Source organism: Phacochoerus africanus, chromosome 9 (assembly GCF_016906955.1).
Source record: "Phacochoerus africanus isolate WHEZ1 chromosome 9, ROS_Pafr_v1, whole genome shotgun sequence".
Taxonomy (NCBI): Eukaryota; Metazoa; Chordata; class Mammalia; order Artiodactyla; family Suidae; genus Phacochoerus; species Phacochoerus africanus.
In genome coordinates, this window is record NC_062552.1 from 2081084 (window position 1) to 2101235 (window position 20152).

The 20152-nt window shown below is 56.5% G+C and overlaps 1 protein-coding gene across 2 annotated transcripts in view; it reads right to left on the reverse strand.

The window, feature by feature from the left end:
- Window positions 1-20152, reverse strand: part of SLC22A23 (solute carrier family 22 member 23) — a 143230-nt gene that overhangs the window by 84518 nt on the left and 38560 nt on the right. For both annotated transcript variants that reach the window (XM_047797326.1, XM_047797327.1), the window contains exon 3: window positions 18601-18755. In XM_047797326.1, coding sequence (XP_047653282.1) covers window positions 18601-18755 — 155 coding nt within the window. The remainder of the gene's footprint in view (window positions 1-18600; window positions 18756-20152) is intronic.

The window sequence follows — 20152 nt, forward strand, 5'->3', positions numbered from 1 at the left end:
GCAAACAGTCCTCCCCTGCCCAAGGCACGCAGTCTCTTCTCACCAAACACACTCCTTCTCGGCAAAAGTCTTTTTTTTTTTTTTTTTGCTTTTTAGGGCCGCACCCGCAGCACGTGGAGCTTCTCAGGCTAGGGCTCTAATCGGAGCTACAGCTGCCAGCCTACACCACAGCCACAGCAGCGCGGGATCCGAGCCGCATCTGCGACCTACACCACAGCCCACGGCAACACCGGAGCCTCAACCCACCGAGCGAGGCCAGGGCTCGAACCCACATCCTCACAGAGACAACACTGGGTCCTTACCAATGTTGAGCCACAAGAGGAACCCTTTGGCAAAAGTCTTAGGATCCACCAGATGGAGAAAAAGGCCTACCTTCCTGAGGGTCATTTATAAACCTTAAGAGTCCCCAAATGCTCCCCGAGACAGTTCAGGGGGTGCTCCCATTGCCAAGGATGGGACTCTGTTCTCATGCCACGGGGCGTGGTCAGGGAACTAAGATCACCGCCCACGCTGCAAATTCGAGGTGCTGTACCTGCAGGGCCTTGGGTGGGGAAGCATTTCCACTTGGCTTTGGAAACTTTTGCTTGGGTGACAGAGGCAGGCGCCTTGTGGGGATGGGCACGCTGCGAGCCCTCCCTCCCCTGGGGATGGGCTTCCCCTCCTAACTGCAGCCCCGCTCTATACATCATCCTGTGGGGACAAGCCCAAAGCCCCGAGCTCAGGGTCTGGTTCGAAGCAGAAACCGCGCAACGCAAACCAGAGTCCTGGGCTGGGTAGGCTTGGGGCCCGCTGAGCACCCGGCTGGAGGGCTGCAAACGTTTCCTGCAGCTTTGCTCTCTAGGGAAGATGGGTTTCACGTGTAGGCATTTCCCCGGAGTCAGGGATCTTAGAACAGGATCAATGAAACTCTGTGGACTGGGTGGTGGGGGGAGAGAAAGGCAGAGATACAGAGATGGGGGGGGGGTGGATACCCACATGTGAGCAAGAGGAGGAGGAAGAGAAAACTGGGGTGCACAGGATGAGAGAGCGGTGGAGGGGGTCAGAGAAGAGGACTCCCCAGGGAGGTCCACCCAAGACACACTTCGTAGAAAACAGGTTCCGGGCTGGAGCAGCCTGATCTGCCGGCAGTTCCCATGTGCGTGCGCAGGCCGGCGGAGGGAACGCTTCGCCCAAGCCCAGCAAGTCAGGCAGGTTTGGGAGACATCAGACGAAGGCAGCAGCACCGGGCATCAGCCCAGGAACGATGCCGCTGACCCGACTCCCACACTGGGCTGTGCTCCTGTGACCACGGGGCGGGGAGACAGCAGGAGAAGGTCCTCCCTGAGAGCCACTTCAAACCCCCATGACGGATGCAGATGAGCAGCCCGGGGAGAGGTGACCTGGATGTCCCGCCACCCCCCCCCCTCGCCTGGACACGACCGGGGGCCCCCCTGGAAGGCACGGTGTGACCAGGGCTTCCTCTCACTGTCCTCCTTTCCAACCAGGAAAGTCCTCCAGCGCAGGGCTGTCAAACTCTAGTCAATGGGCTAATGCGGCCCAGGGGCTGTTCCTGTAAATAAAGTTTTATTGGCACATCCATCTGTTCACGTGTCATCTGTGGATGCTTTCCTGCCACAAGGACAGGGCAGTTACGAGAGGAACCATATGGCCTCCAAAGCCTAAAATATTTACCATCTGGCCCTTTGACAGCTAATGCATATTGAATGTGAACTCTCCTGAGCAGAGAGACAAACACTTTGTGTAAATCCAGTTTTTGAACCTTGAATTCAGGATCAGCACACCAAGAGAGCTCACGGTTTTATAAAGCCATTCCAGAGGTGAATCTCTGCAAAGCAGGTGCCCCGTCTCTAAAAAACAGAAGCTCCCACCATGTGCTGACTTTACAATAATACATTTTCATCCATCAGATCCACTTCAAACAAGCATTCTCTCTAAAGGCTTCTTAATTTTTAAAAAATATAGGTAAGTGAAAACTATGAATGTGGTAGATGCTTCAAAATCCGATCAGTAGGAATATCAGTTAAAAAGCACATTTCTCTAGCAGCAGGAAGAAACACGTCTCATTGTATATAAAATGCTGCAAAGAAAACAAAACATAAAATAAGCACTGAGAATTCTCCCGTGGCATAGCAGGTTCAAGATCTGAGGTTGTCACTGCAGTGGCTTGGGTTCGATCCCTGGACTGGGAACTTCCACGTGCTGCAAGTGGGGCCAAAAAAAAAAAAAAGAAAAGGAAAAGCCACTGCCTCTGGTTTCATCATCACACCACGTTGTTCAACGCTTGTTACTTAATTAGTAAATAATGATCAAATTCATAAACAGTGATCATCGCCTTTGCCTTCTGTTTTTCCTCCATGAAAAAAAACATCAGCAGACACTTATTCTGCTTGTGGCAAGTCAGACCAGACTGTCTCTGAAGAATTCGGTGACTTTAAAAGGCTCAAGACTAGAGGACTGAACGCCTCCACTCCAGAGGCTATACCTAAAAGAACGGAAAGCAGGGCTTGAACGGACAGCTGTGCACCACGTACACAGCAGCATCGGTCACAACTGGTCCAGAAGAGGGAGCTGCCCAGGTGACCACTGATGAGCGATGGATCAACGAACGGGTCCAGCCACACGATGGAGGGTCGGTCAGCCTGGAAAGGGAAGGTCATTCTGACCCAGGCTCCACCAGGGATGAACTCTCACCGACAACATCATGCTCAGAGAACTAAGCCAAAAAGGACGAATACTAGACGGTTCCACGTCTATGAGGTCCCTGGAGTGTCAGAGAGACGGGGGAGGAAGGCGGGGCCGGGGTCTGGGAGGAGGAGGGCCAGGGGTTGGTGTTTCATGGGGACAGCATTTCTGCGTGAAAGACGTTCTGAGACCATGGTGGTGACACGAACGAAGCAAATGCCCCGAATGCCACTGAGCCGAGTGCTTTGTAACGGTTAGGATGGTGAATCTTAGGCGCAGTGTATTTTACCCCCAAGGAAGCAAAAGGTTCCAAAACACGGATGCCTTCACTGAGCCTCACACATGCGCTGTTTATCACAGACTCAACTTGTCCCTCCCCGGGGACCCCGTCGTCTTGGTTCCCTGAAAGTCTGTGGCTTCCTTAGCAAAGTTCTCTTAGGTCAAAAGAAACGGCCAGGGCTTAGGGCATCCTTGTCCTCCCGGTCATGCTGCTGAACACACGTGCCTGCTCCTGGCCCCAGACAAACCCCTGTCTTCAAAACAAAACATTCCCCCGAGAAGCCTCTGCTGCCAGGACAGAGACAAAGCAGAGCTGGGCTGTCCTGAAGGCAGACTTGGTCGCTAAGTTTTTTCAGCTCACCTTCTCAACACCCGCAGAATACCCCACCAGGCCGCCAAGAGACTGCGACAGGTGCCCCAGCTCGGCATTCAAGCAGGGTGCTGCCAAATTAAATGCGTTGCACGCTACGTGACCCGGCTCTCCCAGCTCCCCATCAAACATCAGTCCCTGCGGGTCACGAAGAGGAAGACTCGACAGGCTCGGCAAATCGCATCTTTCCGCATTCCTCCTGGGTCTTTAATTACCTGGCCAGATGGATGCATTAAATGACCCAGCTTGACATTAGCTGGAAACACAACATTGATGCCACCAAGGCTTGGAAAGCTCCCCTGAGGTTGGAAAGGGACCAGAGGGGTGATGGGAGGGAGGCAGAAGGGGAGGCTGTGGGGAGGCGGCCGAGGAGGCCCTGCAGGAAGGCGGACGAGCACCCAGCCAAACAGAGAGCAGAGAGAAAAACTCACTTGCTGCTCAGAAGCTGTAAACAAAGCCAGCAGCCAGGAACTTGGTGAGGGGGCATCTGTAACTGGCGCCGCCCTGTTCCTCCTTAAAAAGTCCGCTTGTTTGGAAAGTTGGGGGAGGGGCTCCAAATAAAGCGGCGAGGGCAGCTCGGGGTTCTTCTAAGACAGCCTTGTTCTTAGTGCCCGGAGGAGACGGGCACGCCGGCCACAGCAGCCCCGCGGGCCCTCCTCCTCGGCAGCCGGGCCTTGCATCCCTGCAGACAGCCCCGGGCTCAGAGCCAGCCCTTTTGTTTTGCAGATAAAGAAAGTGAGTCCATATACTGGCAATAACACTCCTGGGCGCACACCCCAAAGAACCGAAAGCAAGTCCCCAAGAGATATTTGCACACCCACGTTCCCTGCAGCCTCATTCACAGGAGCTGGAAGGTGGAGCACCCCACGTGCCGGTGGATGGATGACGGAAGAACAAAATGCCGTCTGACCCGCCCTGGAATATTACTCAGGCTTCAAAAGGAAACTCTGATACGTGACAACACAGATGAACCTGGAGGACACTGTGATATGTGAAACAAGCCAGACACAAAGGGACAAGTACCGTGTGACTCCACTGATGCGAGGTCCCCAGAGGGGTCAGAGGCACAGAGACGGCAGCGGGGGGCAGGGGCCTCCGTGTCTAATGGGGACAGAGTTTCAGTGGGAGGCGGAGGGTGGTGATGGCTGCACAGCAGTGTGAATGGACCTGACCTCCCACGTGTGGTTCGGAGGGCAGCAGGCGGCTGAGTTCTGCCTGGTTCACGAGGAATCCCAGCGAACTCCCTCTCCTACTGATGGTGCCCACAGGACCACGGCCCTCCCTTCTCCTGCATCTTCAGGAGGTGGCGCCTGGACCAAGGTGCCAGCCTTCATGGACATCCACTCTGCAGCGGTGCTGCCCACATTTCATCACGTCCCATGAAACCACCCCTCATCCGACGGTGTTTAGACATGTCTGTGCCAGGTACAACCTGCGGTTTGGGGGACACGGGGGAGAAGGGGGCGTTTGCTCTCGGGCAGAGGGCTGCGTTCATGGAGATGCAGACAAATCAATCTATCCCCAGGGAGGGGCAGACGCGTGGGAAAAGGGAGGTGGTCCCTGAATAATCGGGGTTGGACCATTTCAGGTGGGGGGCAGGGGTGGTATGAACGAGCCCAGGGACCAGGGAGGGTGTGGCCCGGAGAGAACAGGAAGGGTCAGTTTGGCTGGCACAGGGTGTGAGGTTGGGGGGGGGATCAGACCTCTAGGAACCCACAGGCCACGGCGAGGAGTCTGAGCTGCACAACGAAAGCCACTGGGGGTGTGCCCAAGACCACGGGTCACCCCCGCCAGCACCCCCGCCCCTTCTCCTGCAGGTTCAGGATGAGACAGTATTTCCCAGGCCTCCTTGCAACTGAGTGGGTGCAGGTTCTACTGGGATGTAAGATGTGGAACCCACGGCCTCTGAGAAGTGACCCGAAGGGCACCTCTGAGCTTCAGGGTGGCCGTGATGGCTGGATTAGCACCATGGGAGAGGCTGGACCCAGGGTCAAGTGTGTCCCTGCCAGCCCTGGACGGACTATAGTGAGGGCAGAATAAACGAGCCCTCTATTTAAACCTGGGTTTCCAGGCTTTCGCAGTGAAATGACTGCCACCTCACAGAGCAGATGTGCAGCTGAGGACAAGGTCTGGCTCATGGTGAATAAACGCCCCCTGGGTGTAGATGGAGAGCTGGCTGTGCGGCTGGGCAGGAAGCGGGCAGGGGTCGGGAGCCACTGCAGGTGTCCAGGCAGGAGTGAAGGGCTTTGCCTGGGGCAGCAGGGCAGGTGGGAAACCGGGCCTCGGCATTCGACCTGAAGGGCTGGGGCAGGAGGGGAGAAAGTGGCTGGACGCTTGCCTGGAGCCACTGCAGGGGGGGCACTGGGCGGAGGGGCTTGAGGTTGGGGTGGGGACCAGAGCCCTGTTTCGGCCGCACTATACCCGAGAAGCCCTCAGCCAGCCAGGTGGAGCACCCACCGGGCAGGGCAGCTGGGGAGGGGTGCAGAGCTCAGCAGAGGTCGGAGCTGGTGAAATAAATCGCACTGAGATGATTTAATGCCATGTTTCTGGCGGTAACCAACCCAGTGGCCACTGCCAGACGGGGTTATTAAATTGGATTAATTAAAACGAACTAGGATGACAGATTCAGTCCCCCAGCCCTGGCTCACGGCCACATGAGGTGGTGTCCGAGCGCCAGGCAGGCAGGAACATTCCAGCTCTGGCTGAACCGCTGCGGGAACAGATGAGGGCCGACCGGCTTCATCCCACAGGCTCACGTGCAACAGAAAATAAAGGCACGTGTTTCCTACTTTATTTTCTTCTTCGTAATTCAGACACGCAACAATACTCCTTTGCTCAAATTCTTCCAGTGCATGTTCACAAGCTGCTCGCAATAATTCCTGACATCTGAAGCCACCAGAGGTCGGCAGAACGTTCCAGAAGGTAAGAGTCTGAAAGCTGCAATCGTTCTTCTATTCTGAGTCACCTCATCAGCCCTGACAAAGGAGGATGGGACACAGCAACCTCTGCCATCTGCAGAGGGCGGCACAGCCTCTGCTCGCCCCCCGGCCACCAGCGCCCCCGGCCCCCGGTCCTGCGCGGACGTGGATGGAGAGGCCAACCGTGCCAACATTCGCTCCTGCCATCACCAGGCGGACGGGAAATGCCAGAAAGGAGAGTTTGGCAAAACAGCAAGAGAGCAGTCAACCCCTGAGGAGAGCGTGAAAGACCCCACTGAGACCCCCCAGAGGAAATGGGAAGTAAAGGACCCCCACAAACGAATGTCAGAGACGAGCTCGGGGGTTTCTGCGTGACAATCACAAAGGACAAAGGGTCTGGACCCCTCTGGGACCCCCGGGGCGGGTTCCGTGCTGCAATGATACCCTTTTAAAGAACGCGATTGGAGCGTCCTGGGCGAGCTGGCGCCCTGGACTCAGGGCTCCCATCAAAGCTCCTCCCACGACCCGACCCCCGCCCGGAACTGGGATCCTGGAGCCTCGCGGAACCGAGGACAGAGCCTGAAGGATGACTCTGGAAGGTGCTCTTTTCTGGGACAAACTGCCAAGAAGAGGAATGACTTTGCCACATTTTATTCACAGGCCGTATCTGGACGATCGGTTTTCCAATGAACTTTTCCCAGCGATGTCTCTGGGACAAAGGGGACGTTTTGGTTCAAACTGGTTAGAACAAGCTAGAACTAGAACAGTGAGGCACCCCCACGTCCCAGCTGCCGCAGGAGATGAAGGTACCCCCGGGGCTCTCTCTCCCAACACAGGACGAGACGCCTTCTCAAAGGCCAGCGATGCTGTCCTCTGCCTGCAGAGCAAAGCCCAGGCACCATCGGCACCCACGTCCCTCGGGGGCCCAGCCCCTCCCCTGCGGCATCCCTGTCCAGCTCCCACGGCGACTCCCTGTGGAGAGGCCACACCTGCCCGTGGCCAGGCTCCTGGGTGGGAGGGCAGAGGCAGTCCTGGAAAAGCACCTGGACCTCAGGACGCTAGACAACGAGGCCAGAGAAGTGGCTGATCCAGGAAAGGGACAGGGAGGTGGGGGCAGAGCGGAGCCGAGCCACCAGCCCAGCCTCATTCCCAGTGGGAGTGAGGACAGAGAGGGGTCTCCAGGTTGGGCTGGATGCTAGATGCCAGAACACAGGTTCCTGAGTTGGGGGCAGGGGGGGGGGGAACTGGTCGCCCCCAACCTTGGAAGTCTGCAGGCACTTTTAAGTATCATGCCCTCGTGTCACCGAAGACCCTCTGCATTTAACACAAGCCTCACCTGGGCCACCACGGTGAGCAGCCCGGAACCCAACGGGGACCTAAGATTCCAGAGCTGTGTTCGCATCTAGACTCAGGCTCACAAAGGCTGAAGGCCACCATGCCCAGCTACACAGATGCAGGCTTAAGAGTGGTTTGGACAAAGGAGCCGGAGAAGGAAGTCACCGCATGTGTACAGCAGCCCAGGGCAACGACCAGGCTGAGGACACGAGGAAAAAAGATGTGCAAATAATGCAACCGACAGGGGCTTACTTTCCAAAATATACCAACAGCACATACAGCTCAACATCAAAACAAACAAGCAAACAAACCCCATCGAAAACTGGGCAGAAGATCTAAACAGACACCTCTCCAAAGGAGACCTTCAGATGGCCAAGAGGCACACGAAAAGGGGCTCGATATCACTAATTGTTAATAAATGCAAATCAAAACTACGATGAGGTTATCCCCTCCCACCAGCCTGAATGGCCGTCATCAAAATGTCTACAAAAAAAACAAAAGCTGGAGAGGGTGTGGAGAAAAGGGAACCCTCCTGCCCTGTTGGGAATGTACACTGGTGCAGCCGCTGTGGAGAACAGTATGGAGGTTTCTTAAAAATATAAATACGGAGCTGCCATGTGATCCAGCAAAATCCCATATACCCAGGAAGGATGGAAGCTCTAATGTGCCAACAGAAACAGACACCCCTATGTTTACAGCAGCACTATTCACAATAGTCAAGGCGTGGACACAACCCAAATGTCCACCCACACATGAACGGACTAAGAAGATGGGGTAGACACACAAAGGAATACGACTCAGCCATAAAAAAGAGTGAACAGTGCCATCTGCAGCAACATGGATGCACTCAGAGAGTCTCATATCAAGTAAAATAAGTCAAAGATCACATGCGATCACTTACATGCAGAATCCAAAACATAATACAAGTAAATCTATACATTAAACCGGAACAAGACTCACAGACACAGAAGACAAGCTGAAGGTCACGAGAGGGGGAAGACGGGAGGGACGAATCACAAGGGTGGGATTGAGAGATACGCACTCCTCCACGTAAAATAAAGCAGCGTGGACCGACTGGACAGCACAGGGAATACTACTATCTTGTAATAATCTACCATGGAAAATAATCTAAAAAAATAGCATTCACCTTGCTGAACACCTGAAACTATCACAGTATTGAAAATCAACTAGGAGTTCCCATCGTGGCTCTGTGGCAATGAACCCGACTAGGATCCACAAGGAGGCAGGTTCGATCCCTGGCCTTGCTCAGTGGGTTGGGGATCCAGCGTTGCCGTGAGCTGTGGTAGAGGCCACAGCCAAGGCTTGGATCCTGCACTGCGGTGGCTGTGGTGTAGGCCGGCAGCTGTAGCTCTGATTCCACCCCTAGCCTGGGAACTTCCACGTGCTGCAGGTGCAGCCCTAAAAAGCAAGAGAAAATCAACTACACTTCAACTGAAAAAGAAAACCATCATCACGACCCCCTCAGCCTCTCCTCTTCACTCCTCAACATTGAGACACTGCTCAGTTTAAAAAAAAAAAAAAGACCCCGCTCAGCTGCACAGCACCAGCCACACACGGGTGTGCGCACGCTGGAGGCAAGAGAGGTCTGGACACAAGGCTCCCAGCTCATCTCTAACCACGCACTCCCGGGCTGTCCAGTTTCCTCTAAAAGGAAAGACGTGACCCTCCGTCCATCTGTCCAGGCAAGTGACATCAAAGACACACTTCCAGCAAATGACCGGGGCGGGGGCTGAGGGCCCCCAGCAAGCCCCTGCCGCTCTGTCAGTAAGGACAGGCCCTCCCGCACCCCAGCGCGGAGGCCCATGATGGCCGATGATGGCCCCTCGGAGCCTCTGCACTTTGAGTCCAGGGACAGGACAGGCAACGCTTTGGGGGGATACATGTAAGACGGATCCTGAAAATGCCACCAGTGTCCTCTCTTCTCGGGTCTTCCCAGCGGTGAGTGGAATGCTCTGGGCGTGATGGGTACTCAGGTACCGGGGTCCCACCAAAGAGCTGAGGCCCCCACGGGTGGCTGGTCCAGGAGTACTTTTCCTTTGGTTTAGTGGCTTCTGCTACCCCTCAAGTGGCCCTGACTTTCAAAGCGCTGTCGACCGAGCTCTGACTGGATGTCATGGGACAGATCATTTATGAAGCAGCCACTGGAAAAAGGATTACGAAGCAGACTCGTACCCCCAGCTGCCCCCCCCCACAGTCACTCTCCTACATGACCCCTGGCTACCGGCCCGCCCAGGCCCGAGCGCCTCGCCAGCTGGCCCTGAGCTCGGAGACGTCTCCCCCGGGGCTCTTTGGAAGAGGAGAGGGTGGGTGATCCCAGCGCAGGATTGCTGCTTTCGGCGGAACGGGGGCCGCCCCACACCCAGAAGCACGCACACAAACACGCACGTCCGCCACACCTCCGGACCGTCGTGGCTTACAGCCGCTGTCCCGTTCATCCTCTCGCCCCGCTGCACCGTCTCCACGGAGAGAAACGGATTTAGAGTCTGAAGCCTCTGCCCAAGGGCACACGGGCGAGTGCTGGGGCTTCCTTCCATCCAACCCTGAACCCCCTCCAGGATCCCTCCAGCTGCTGGCGCGTGACCACGCGTGCGTGTGGACCAGGAGGAGGGTGGGCGCACGGCGAGCCTTCGGCGTGAGCAGCATGACATCCCCGGGGGGACAAAACTGCATCCCTGACTCAACTGCCGAGCTGAACCCCCAGCTCCTGAGCCAAGATAATGTGCTATTTCAGGCGACTTCAAGAAAAAACCCACGACTGAGCTGCCTCCAACTCCGTTTTTTCCCACCCAATTATTTACCACCATCTAGAAACTATGTGCTCGCACGGCCTTGTGGATGCATTTAAGCCACTGACGTGCCCACCTAAAGACGGTTGCAAGGGTTATACATTCTACCAAAGTTTTTTCTAAAAATTGATGTTCTTTCTAAAATACCCGACACGAGGACGAGACGGGGTTCCTCGGGGGAGACACGGATTCAAATCTGTGCCTGAAATGATTTGATCACATGCGCCGCTCAACGGAACTGAAGTCGCTTTTGCCCAGTTCCCTCTGACCTACTGGGCAGCCACTGCTCCAGCCCACAGCGTCTCTCGGCCCTCGTCTTGCACCCCTGGACACTCTCAGCGGCCCCTTCTTTGTGCCCTGGTTATCAGGATTCTCTGACTTCCCAGCGACCACTCTGCCGCTCCGTCCCGCCTCTCACTGGTTGCTCTGCTTCCAGCCCTTTGTTCCTCACGTTGCACCGGCTCTGGGCAAACCCAGCTATTCCGGAGCCTGGAACTGTTCCAGGAAGCTGAGGACGCACAGACCTTGCTCTTGAACTTCCGAACAACCAATCACATGCCCTAAGGCATCACCAACTCGTCACGTCTGGAACTGAAGCTGTCCTCTTCCCCCACAAACCTGCCAGAGGCAGGGAGGGACAGCGGTCAAGGTCTACAGGATTTGGAACCAGGGCTGAGCTGGAATCTCGCCCTGCCACGTGGAGGAAAACCTGTGGGGGTGTCCAAAAGCTGGTCCCCTGGGCTTCCCCTCTCTTGTTGTTCTTTGGTCACCCAGGCTCGGATTCTACCTCCTCAGGCTCTCCTCTGTGGCCACGGCCCGCGTCCAGGCTCCCTGCCGCACGCCGACGCACACCAGCCTCCAGCTCGCGGTGTGACCCGCCTCCTGGGCCTGCTCTCCGCTGCCCCTGCCCGAGTGCGCCCTCCAAAACGAGCATCTAAAACTGCATCCTCCTTTGCTTGAGACCCTGCAGGAGCCTGGCACTGTCATAAGGTCGCAGAGGACAGAAACCTGTGCACTGGCCCAGGCTGCTTCCCAGGCTTCGCCACTCATGATTCAGACTCTGGGCTCTACCTTGTCCCCAGACACTCACATTAGCCGGAAGGCACCAGGCTCCTCTGGTCCCTGAGTACCCACTGCAAACAGTGAACACCTGCTCTCCCCGACCCCCAGGCTCAGGCCCGCCTTCCTTCTCAGGGCGGCCGCAGCCTGTCCCCGCGTTTCCCTCACTAAACTGAGTCCCGGCAGGTGGGAAGGTGCGGCCGCCTTTGCGTGCTCAGCATCCGACAGAGCCCAGTGAGGTCTCAAGTTATTCACGGTTCTCTGGCACCTAGAGAGCCTCCAGTGCTTGCCAAGCGAATGAGGGAAGGAGCAAAGAGTCTTGTGTGCGCGAGAGTCGCCAAAACCAAAACTGCACCTCGTGAAGCAGAGTTGCTCCGGTGTGACACGGTAACGCAGCTGCTGACAGCAAGCGCTCGGGGCTCGGCATCACGGGAGTCACGCTTCTCTGTTCCCTCAGCCAAGGGGATGGGTTTTTGCCAACAGGAGCCTGGGCAAACCAGTGTGATTCCCTCCCACCAGGCGTGTCTGGATGTGCTGAGGAAGCCAGGGCGCCCTACCCTGCTCTCAAGGTGACATTACTTTGCTCTCCTTTGTTTCAAGGGGGCACCCCGACCCAGGTCAGTCCGAGCTTGCTCGTACCTCTCCTCAACCCCCTCCTCCAGGCAGCCAGCTGTCCACGGCATGGCCCCTCCTGTCTTTCCAGACGAGGAAAGAAGGTCCACGCGCGGCCAGAAGGGAGGGGGCAGGAGCAGGGAAGACCTTCCCGGGGTGGCAGGGGGTGGGGTGGCCACGAAGGCAGGGCCAGAAACAGGGGCCAACAAAAGCCATCAAGCACGACGCCCTCCCCCACCCCCGGCCGCATCACCCTGGGACCTCAGACCCCCAGCACCGCAGCCTCCAGAGGGCAACAGCTCAGGCTGCCAGTGTGGGCTGGAGAAGGATACCATTTGGGGCCCAGCAGCCCCGATTTCATGTCCCCCCCACCCCCGCCCACCCTTGGGGCTGTGACATCCTCAACGCTGGAGACGGCTCTTGGCTGAGCTTCGAATTGAAAGCCACGCATGGCTACGGTGGGAAGGTCCGGGGGTTTCCATTTAGCTTTGCTGTTGTTTTATTTTTACGGCAGCATTAAATGTTGACATGGAGAGGTCATTTGTTTCTGTTTTTCTGCCCTTTTTCTCCACAAACGGTTCCAGGAAGGGATCTCATGGTTCCACAGTTCCACGGGCCACCCTTGGAAAAGCCATGCTCTGGAGTTCTCCCTCTGGTAGGTTGAGAATCTGATGGCAGTGGCTCGGGTCACTGTGGAGGTGTGGGTTCAATCCCTGCCCCCCCCCCCCCCTGCAGAGGTTAAAGGATCCGGCCTTGCTGCAGCTGTGGCTCAGATTTGATCCTTGGCCCAGGAGCTTCCACTGGCCTGTGTGAGGCCATTAAAAAAAAAGAAGAAGAAGAAATAAAAAGAAAACTCATGCCCTGACTTTATAGAGAGGAAGACAGAAGCTAAGAGAGAGAGCAGCTTGCTGCAGGCCCAGAGTCTCTCCGCTGTGACTACACATGGGTCTCCTGACTTCCAGGCCTTTCTCCTTGTCCGTTTATATGTGACTAGCTTGTTTCAAACGAAGCACTCCTGCACCACACGACTCCCAGCCTGGCAGACGCCCTGTCCTTAAGGATACACAGTGTCACTAACACCCTCCACTGTGTGGACGAGGCCTCCAGATACGCTCATTTGAGAACATCCGGGCCCCCGAATACTGTCTACCGATTCGGGACAGGACCCAACGAATTGCACACCGTGAAGCCACTCGCACTCACTTCCAGCGGCAGAGGGGCCTCTGCGGCGGCCCCCGGCCACGGCCCCTTCCTCTGCCCGGGCATGTCCACCTCTGGCCTGCAGGTCACACCGTATGTCCTCGCCTGGCCTGCAGACACAGAGACACCTGCATTTGTTTCAGGGAAAAGTCTGGATGTAAGTCCCACTTGCGGCTAACACCTGAGTAGGGGGAGCGGCATCAGCATTTTTATTTGAACAAGTGGCACAGCTGTGAGAAAAATGGGTCATTGGTGGCGTTTTCTGGGTCCCTGCTGGACGACTCGCCCCTCCAGTCTCAGGTCAGCTGCAGCCGGGCCCCAAACATCATCAGGGCCACCCCACCCTCGGGGGGACGGGGCTGGATCCCCGGAGCCTCTGCCCTTGCTCAGTCCCCTGCCGCTGCCCTGGGAGGTGTGACGGGGATGGAGGGTGAGGGGACAGAGGCTTCGTTACCTCCGCTCCTTCACTCGCTCAGCTTAGGAGCGTGTTTCCAGGGAAGAAAAGGACAGACGGGGGAAAAGCTTAGTCTTAGTCTGTTCTGATTTCCCATCCATGCCAGTATGAACCTGGATCAAACCAAAATTGTGAAGTTAAAAAAAAAAAAAAAGAGTTTGGAGTTCCCATCGTGGCACAGTGGAAACGAATCTGACTAGTAGTGTCCATGAGGACTCAGGTTCGATCCCCGGCCTCGCTCAGTGGGTCGGGGACCCAGCACTGCTGTGAGCTGTGGTGTAGGTTGCATACGCAGCTCAAATCCTGTGTGGCTATGGCTGTGGGGTAGGCTGGCAGTTGTAGCTCTAATTCGACCCCTAGCCCGGCAACTTCCATAGGCTACGGGTGTGGCCTTAAGAAGCAAAAAAAAAAAAAAAAAAAATTTTTTGCCACAGGCTAGAGTAAACTCTGACTCCTCCACTCAATGGACAAAGCCCTGTGGGTAGATCCGGTTCCACCAGAAGGCTGGGGCCCTGGCTCTGAGGGCAGCCACTGGGTGGCCCCGAGCCCGGGACGATGGGGGGGAGAGGCGGCGGACAGCGGTGACCAGGCACACGCTGAAGTGACACTGTCCCTTCCCCCAAATGCAATGCAAACATTCACTCCCTGGCAGAAGCGACCCACAGGCAGCGGAAGTCACTTACACGTGATTCCACCGCTCAACCACTCACCGCCTGGAGCCAGTGGGGTCAGTGGAGTTTTTCCTTAAGGTACTGCACAGCCTAGATGCTCAACAGCCCCCTCCCCGCCCCCCCCCGCCCCCGCCCCCGCCGTCGACTGAAATAGGTTCCAAGGAGTCCTCAGAAAAACAGCAAATGACAGAAAGCCAGGCAATGCTGAGGAAGGTCACCCAGCATATGCTGGAAACTACTCCACCCAAGCCAGACCCAGCAGTGCGGGCGGGACAACCCAGAAGGCCGCCCCGCCCAGAGCAAACGCAAGGCTCTGCGACTACTTACCAGTCAAGACTTGGTTTCTCATTTTGCAAAGTAATCAGCAACTTAGTCACCTGTGAAATTTCTGGTCACTCCCTTGATTATGTGTAAAATGCATCCAATTACTTAGGCTGCCCGGGTTTCAGGAGGGTTATTATCATGAGAACGTGAAGCTCGGAGAGGATTTTTCAAGAAAATCGTTCACTGTGGTTAAGCCCAAAAAACAAATCTTAAAAAAAAAAAAAGTTCATTCACCCACAGTCACTAAGGTCTGGTCTCTGTGGGCAAAAGAGCAGGGCTCATCACGGCCCCTCAGGCTGCGGGCAGGTGCTCAAAGTGGGGCAGGTCAAACGAGGAGAGACACGCAAAAAAGCAGATTGGAAAACACTCCTCTCCCCAGGCTCATTGCATGCGGCATCAGGTCAACTCAAACGGCTGCTTCTCCCCAAGGAGGCACCTTACCAAAGCTGCATCGCCCTGTCGGTGAGGTCACAAGTTCTTGCTGGGAAGAATTCACACCACCACCAGTCGCGGCTGCCTGTGTTGCAAAGCGCCTATTTCTCCAGCCTCTGACAAGGCTTTCTTCTCATAATCAAGTAAGGAAGCGTGACGATCCTGGCTCCTGTTCTTGGTCTGTGCTTTCCCGCCCCGGCCCAGCTCGGTCAAGACTTTCTCCCTTTTCGTTTCTGGTCCAGGGCCACAGGGATACGATGATGCCACCAGGGCAGCCCAAGTGTGTTTCACTATTTCAGCATCTCGTGCGGCCTCCGAGCCGGCAGGAAGCCCCGCCGCGGCCCCCACAAGAGTCTTTCCCTGGAATGTACCTCATTCCGAAGCAGACCGACCCTTCGGCGGCCTTGCACAGAAAGCACGTGACGGCAGCAGCGTGTCTCAAAACCCCTCGGGGCACGTCCTGCAGGACACGGCCTCTGCAAAAATCATGACTCTCCCTACGGATGCTGCCGAGCACCTGCAAGATGGAACGCCGACAGAACACCCGAGAAAACACAGGCCCTTCCAGCAGCTGCCTTAAGTGAGAGAAAAGCCAGGCAGATAAAGCAGGAGAACAGGTCAGGAGCATTAAAAAGGGACCTTCCAAGGCATCCGTGCCCCGATTTCAAAACTTCTCTTTAGAGTCAAGACACACTTCCACCCTGTGAGCAGGGTTATCAAGAATCTCCTTTAAGCGAAGCAAATTCCCAAGCACGTGCTAAGCATGCACACCACTTGTGCATAAGATGCTAGCGAGCATATGCCGATTTGGAATTTCAGAGTCCCCGGCCCTACAGACGAGCACGGGTCTCTTCAATGCTCATCACCAGCCTCTGGCCCCGCCCAAGACCGCCAGACAGAGGGGCCACCCCAGCCCAGGACACAGCACATCCCTGCCCGAAGTCGTCTGCCCATCCAGCCATTTCCTTTCCGGACTGCCCCCTCCCGATCACGCCCCCCCACACCACCCCCGCTTTACACTGTTGAAACACTATCTCAAGGAATTCCGAATGACCACTGGTACATCCTTCGGCTTTAATTCTGCTACATCGGATCCTGTACCACCTCAGACAGTGGGCTCCTGACGGAGACTTGGAAATTGTCATTGCGCTGCTATCCATCAGGACGTTGGACGTGCAATCCCAACCCAAGAAGACAGAACTATTCATTTATGCCCGGCTTCATTTCAGAGAATACTGGAGACCGTTTACACGAATCCATTCTATAAGATAACACTTAAAATTGTGCAGGTAGTAGGAAGATGGGACGACGGAGAAACGAAAGCAGAACATTTTAAATACAACGAGAGAGAGGCCAGAATTCGGAGCTCGGCTTGTCAGGCCCACACACGTGCTGGATCAGATTCCAAGCTCCCCAAGGCTCCCGGCAGTCAGCGGAAAGAGAGAATCACTTATCGGAGGCTAAAATATGATGGCCTGCTTGTCAAATCTGGCCCATCATCTGTTTCTACAAATAAAGTCTGATTGGAACACAATCACACCTAATCAGCTGCATATTATTTATGGCTGCTTTCAGAAACGATGGCAGAGCTGAGTAGCTGCGACAGAATAAAATATTTACTACCTGGCCCTTTACAGAAAAAGTCTGCAGATGCCTGTAAGAGAAAAGCGTGCTGTGCCTGTAAGAGAAAAGCAAAGCAGTTTCCTGGGATAAGCACATTCTTTGCGCATTTCTCAAGTGTGAGAGAACTTTCTGCTCTAAAGAGTTCACTGTGTCAAGGCAGGAAAAACACTCTTAGCTTCATTTTTACTTAAATACAGTAACAGATCTCATAGGGCCCACGGCGAGTCTATGCAAGGCTAAAACGCTGCCACTGGGGGCAGATTCTCGCCCCGTCTGGCTGAATTCTGGGGAGTCTGCAGAGGTCAGTGCCAGCCACCTGGTCCCGCCTCCTCATCACAGGCCGGCAGGACTAACGGGTCCCAGCTCCTGGCCCACTGAGTCCCTCCTAGGCCGTCTGAGTTCCCGGTCGGCAGCTGGCACGCATGATAAAACCCACACCTCAGCTTTGCTTTCAGGCTCTTTTCCGCTGAGCGTGTGAGTACCGGCTGGGGGCTGAGAGGGAGGCTGTGTCTTGGCCGAGTATCTGAAGGCAGCTGCTCCATTTTGCCAGCAGGCAGAGCTGTCCCCCAGCAGGGCCACCCTCCTGTGAGCAGGGCCGGGAGTCCGGGTGGCAGGGAGGATGGGTGCGCGGGGCTGGAGAAGGGCCCAGGCCCCTCGTGCGGAAACAGTCAAGCCCAACACTCGCCCAAAGAGACAAACCGTCCCGACAGCCAGCAACCCACCCAGGGACCTGGGCCACAGACCTTCCCAAAGAACCGCCAAGAACCTGGGTTCCAAAGGAAAAGCAAACAAGCCGGAAGGGGCGATGTCTAAGAAACCGCCTTTCAAGTCCATGTCGGAAGAAACTAGCGAAACTGCCAGCTATGGATTCAGGAGAGCACACGAGCAGCCCTCCTCTGCGGCCACAGACGTACGCTGTCATCCACTGCACAGGCCATTCTCTTCTGCAGGGGAACAAACTCCAGGCTGTATCTGAAAGTGGTGTTTAAAGGGATCACAGACTAAACTAAGAGAGCTGGACTTTCAGGCAATCACAGCTATTCTGACGGGCCCCCCTGGAAATTGCTGCTTAACCTATAGCTCAGGCTACCCGCGCTGCCGAAGGGCAAGAAAAGACATCGTGTTTTAAATCGTCTTCCGTGATTCCTCGCAGCTCTTTCCACACCGTGATGAAACCGTATCAAACCGGAAAATGATAAACAGCCCGGCCTAAGACGGTCCCTGTCCCCGAGGGTTGGCGGCTGTGCGTTAGAAACCAGCCCCCACACAGACGGGAAGCACAGCCACCCTCCTGGGGGACTCGAAACGGCCACACCCACGATGGAGCAACAGAGGAAACCTTCTTTGCCGAAAAAGACTGGCATTTACTCTGCCAGCACCAGCGCCAAGGGTCCAGGTCCAGCCCGCTCGGGCAACACGGGCGTGTGGAAAATTTGGACTCTGCACAGCCTTAGAGGAAAAAATACACGAAAAACTCTCCAAGGGTCCATCAGAACACGGAGCCCGGAGCCCAGAGCCGACGCCAGCAGGCAGCCGATGGTGTGGAACCCAGCACGGGGAGGCCCAGGCCCGCACCGACTGGGAGGCGCCGAGCAACGCAGACGATTCCAGGCGAAGCCAGAGCCCGCGTCCGGCCGCCCGGGGCCGCTCCCCGCTGCGGCAAACCACGCAGACCCCGCGTCCTCGGCTGCGTCCCGAGCCCGCGCCCGAGACCCGGCCTGGGCTTTGCCGCCGCCGAGGCCTGCGCCGCGGTCTGTGCTCCCCGCAGGCCGGCGCCCGCACCGAGGCGCGCGGGCCCCGCTCCCGCGAGCTGCCCGCACGGGCGCCTACTTACGCAGCGCGTACAGGGTGAGGATGACGCCGGCCAGGCAGAAGCCCTCGAAGAACCTGAGTGTGCTGAACATGGTCACGTTCACGGACAGCGCCACGGCCAGGCCGAAGATGAGGATGGAGACGACGCAGACGAGCAGCACGGGCCGCCGGCCGAACCTGCGCGGACAGGGACACGGTGAGGGCGGCGTGGATGGGCCGCGGGGCCGCACTCGGTGGGGGCGCGAGGTCTGCGTCCCTCCCAGACCCCCCCCACCCCGGGGGGGGGTTACCCCTTGTTCTGTAGATCGGGGACTGGAGACCCACAGCCCCCCTGGGGGGGAGAGTTCCACAGCCCCAACCACAACCCCCAAACACAAACTTGACCCCCCCCCCAATGAAATGTCTTCAGAAGCTGCTGACCTTTGGAACTGGCCCCAAAGTCAAGCCGACACCAGACGGTGGTGGTGCCAGGCCGGTTCTCTGGGCCGTGTGGCCCATCGGAGCCAAAGGCCACGCTGCCATCGATGGGTTTCGACGGCCGGAGGAGTTATTCTAAGGGATCCCAGACCAGCTCAGGTCGCCTGAACTCTACACGGTGGGCACAGGCCTGCCAGCACCCCCAGGAGCCCGAGCCCCGTGCTTCGTGCCCTGGGTGGGCGGGGCCTTGAGGGGCCCCATGCTCCCAGGCGTTGGTGGGGGTGCACGGGTGGCCCACGGCCCTGTTTCTCCACCCACCCCCCGCAACAAGCTACCCTGCCATCTTTCCAAACAAAACAGAACTTTCCTTCCCACAGACTGACATGCCAGCCGGGGGGCACTAGAAGGAAAGCTCACAGGCAAACTGGACCCTAATGCCAGGGAACAAAGTCCCCAAACACCTCGGCATCTTCAGGCCTGGGCATCTATCTCCCTGAAAACCAAATGCCCAAAAGGGCAACAGACAGAAGGGGAAAGCAGGTGTGCGGTGGCCCAGGGCTGGGAGGAGAATGGCAGAGACTGCGAAGGCGCAGGGCGGGGGCAGTGTTTTAAACTCGCCATGCGGTGGGGGTGGCAGAACCCTGTAAATACACGAAAACTTGCTGAATTGTGCGCTTAAAATGGGTGAGCTTTATGGTATGTACGCAATCTCCCAATAGAGCTGTTTTTTAAAAAAACAACAACGACAAAACCCGTAATATCCAGAAGCGCATGGCCTGTGCGGGAGATGCATGCAGTTTCAAGAAACTTTGGGGGCAGGAGCCACAGGCCACAATTTCACTCAGAATCCCTTAGGCGTCTCACCACCCCCAGCAGTCAGGTGGTTCAGAGCAGCCAGGTCTGTGGGCCTCACAGGTTGGTCACCTTTCTTGTCGCCATTTAGGCTTGACTTCCCTGCCTGGTGCTGGGTCACTAAGCCCGTATCAGGACAGACTCTACAGGTAGGTTTGTCCAAACCCAATTTGTTTACGGACGTGAATTGAGCAACGGCTCAGCGGGCCTCCCAGCACAAAGGAAAGCTAAATCTAGCACGTTTACTTCCTTGCCCGTAACGTGAGGTGTCACTTGGGCCCAGCTCATCGAGGCCATTCACAGAG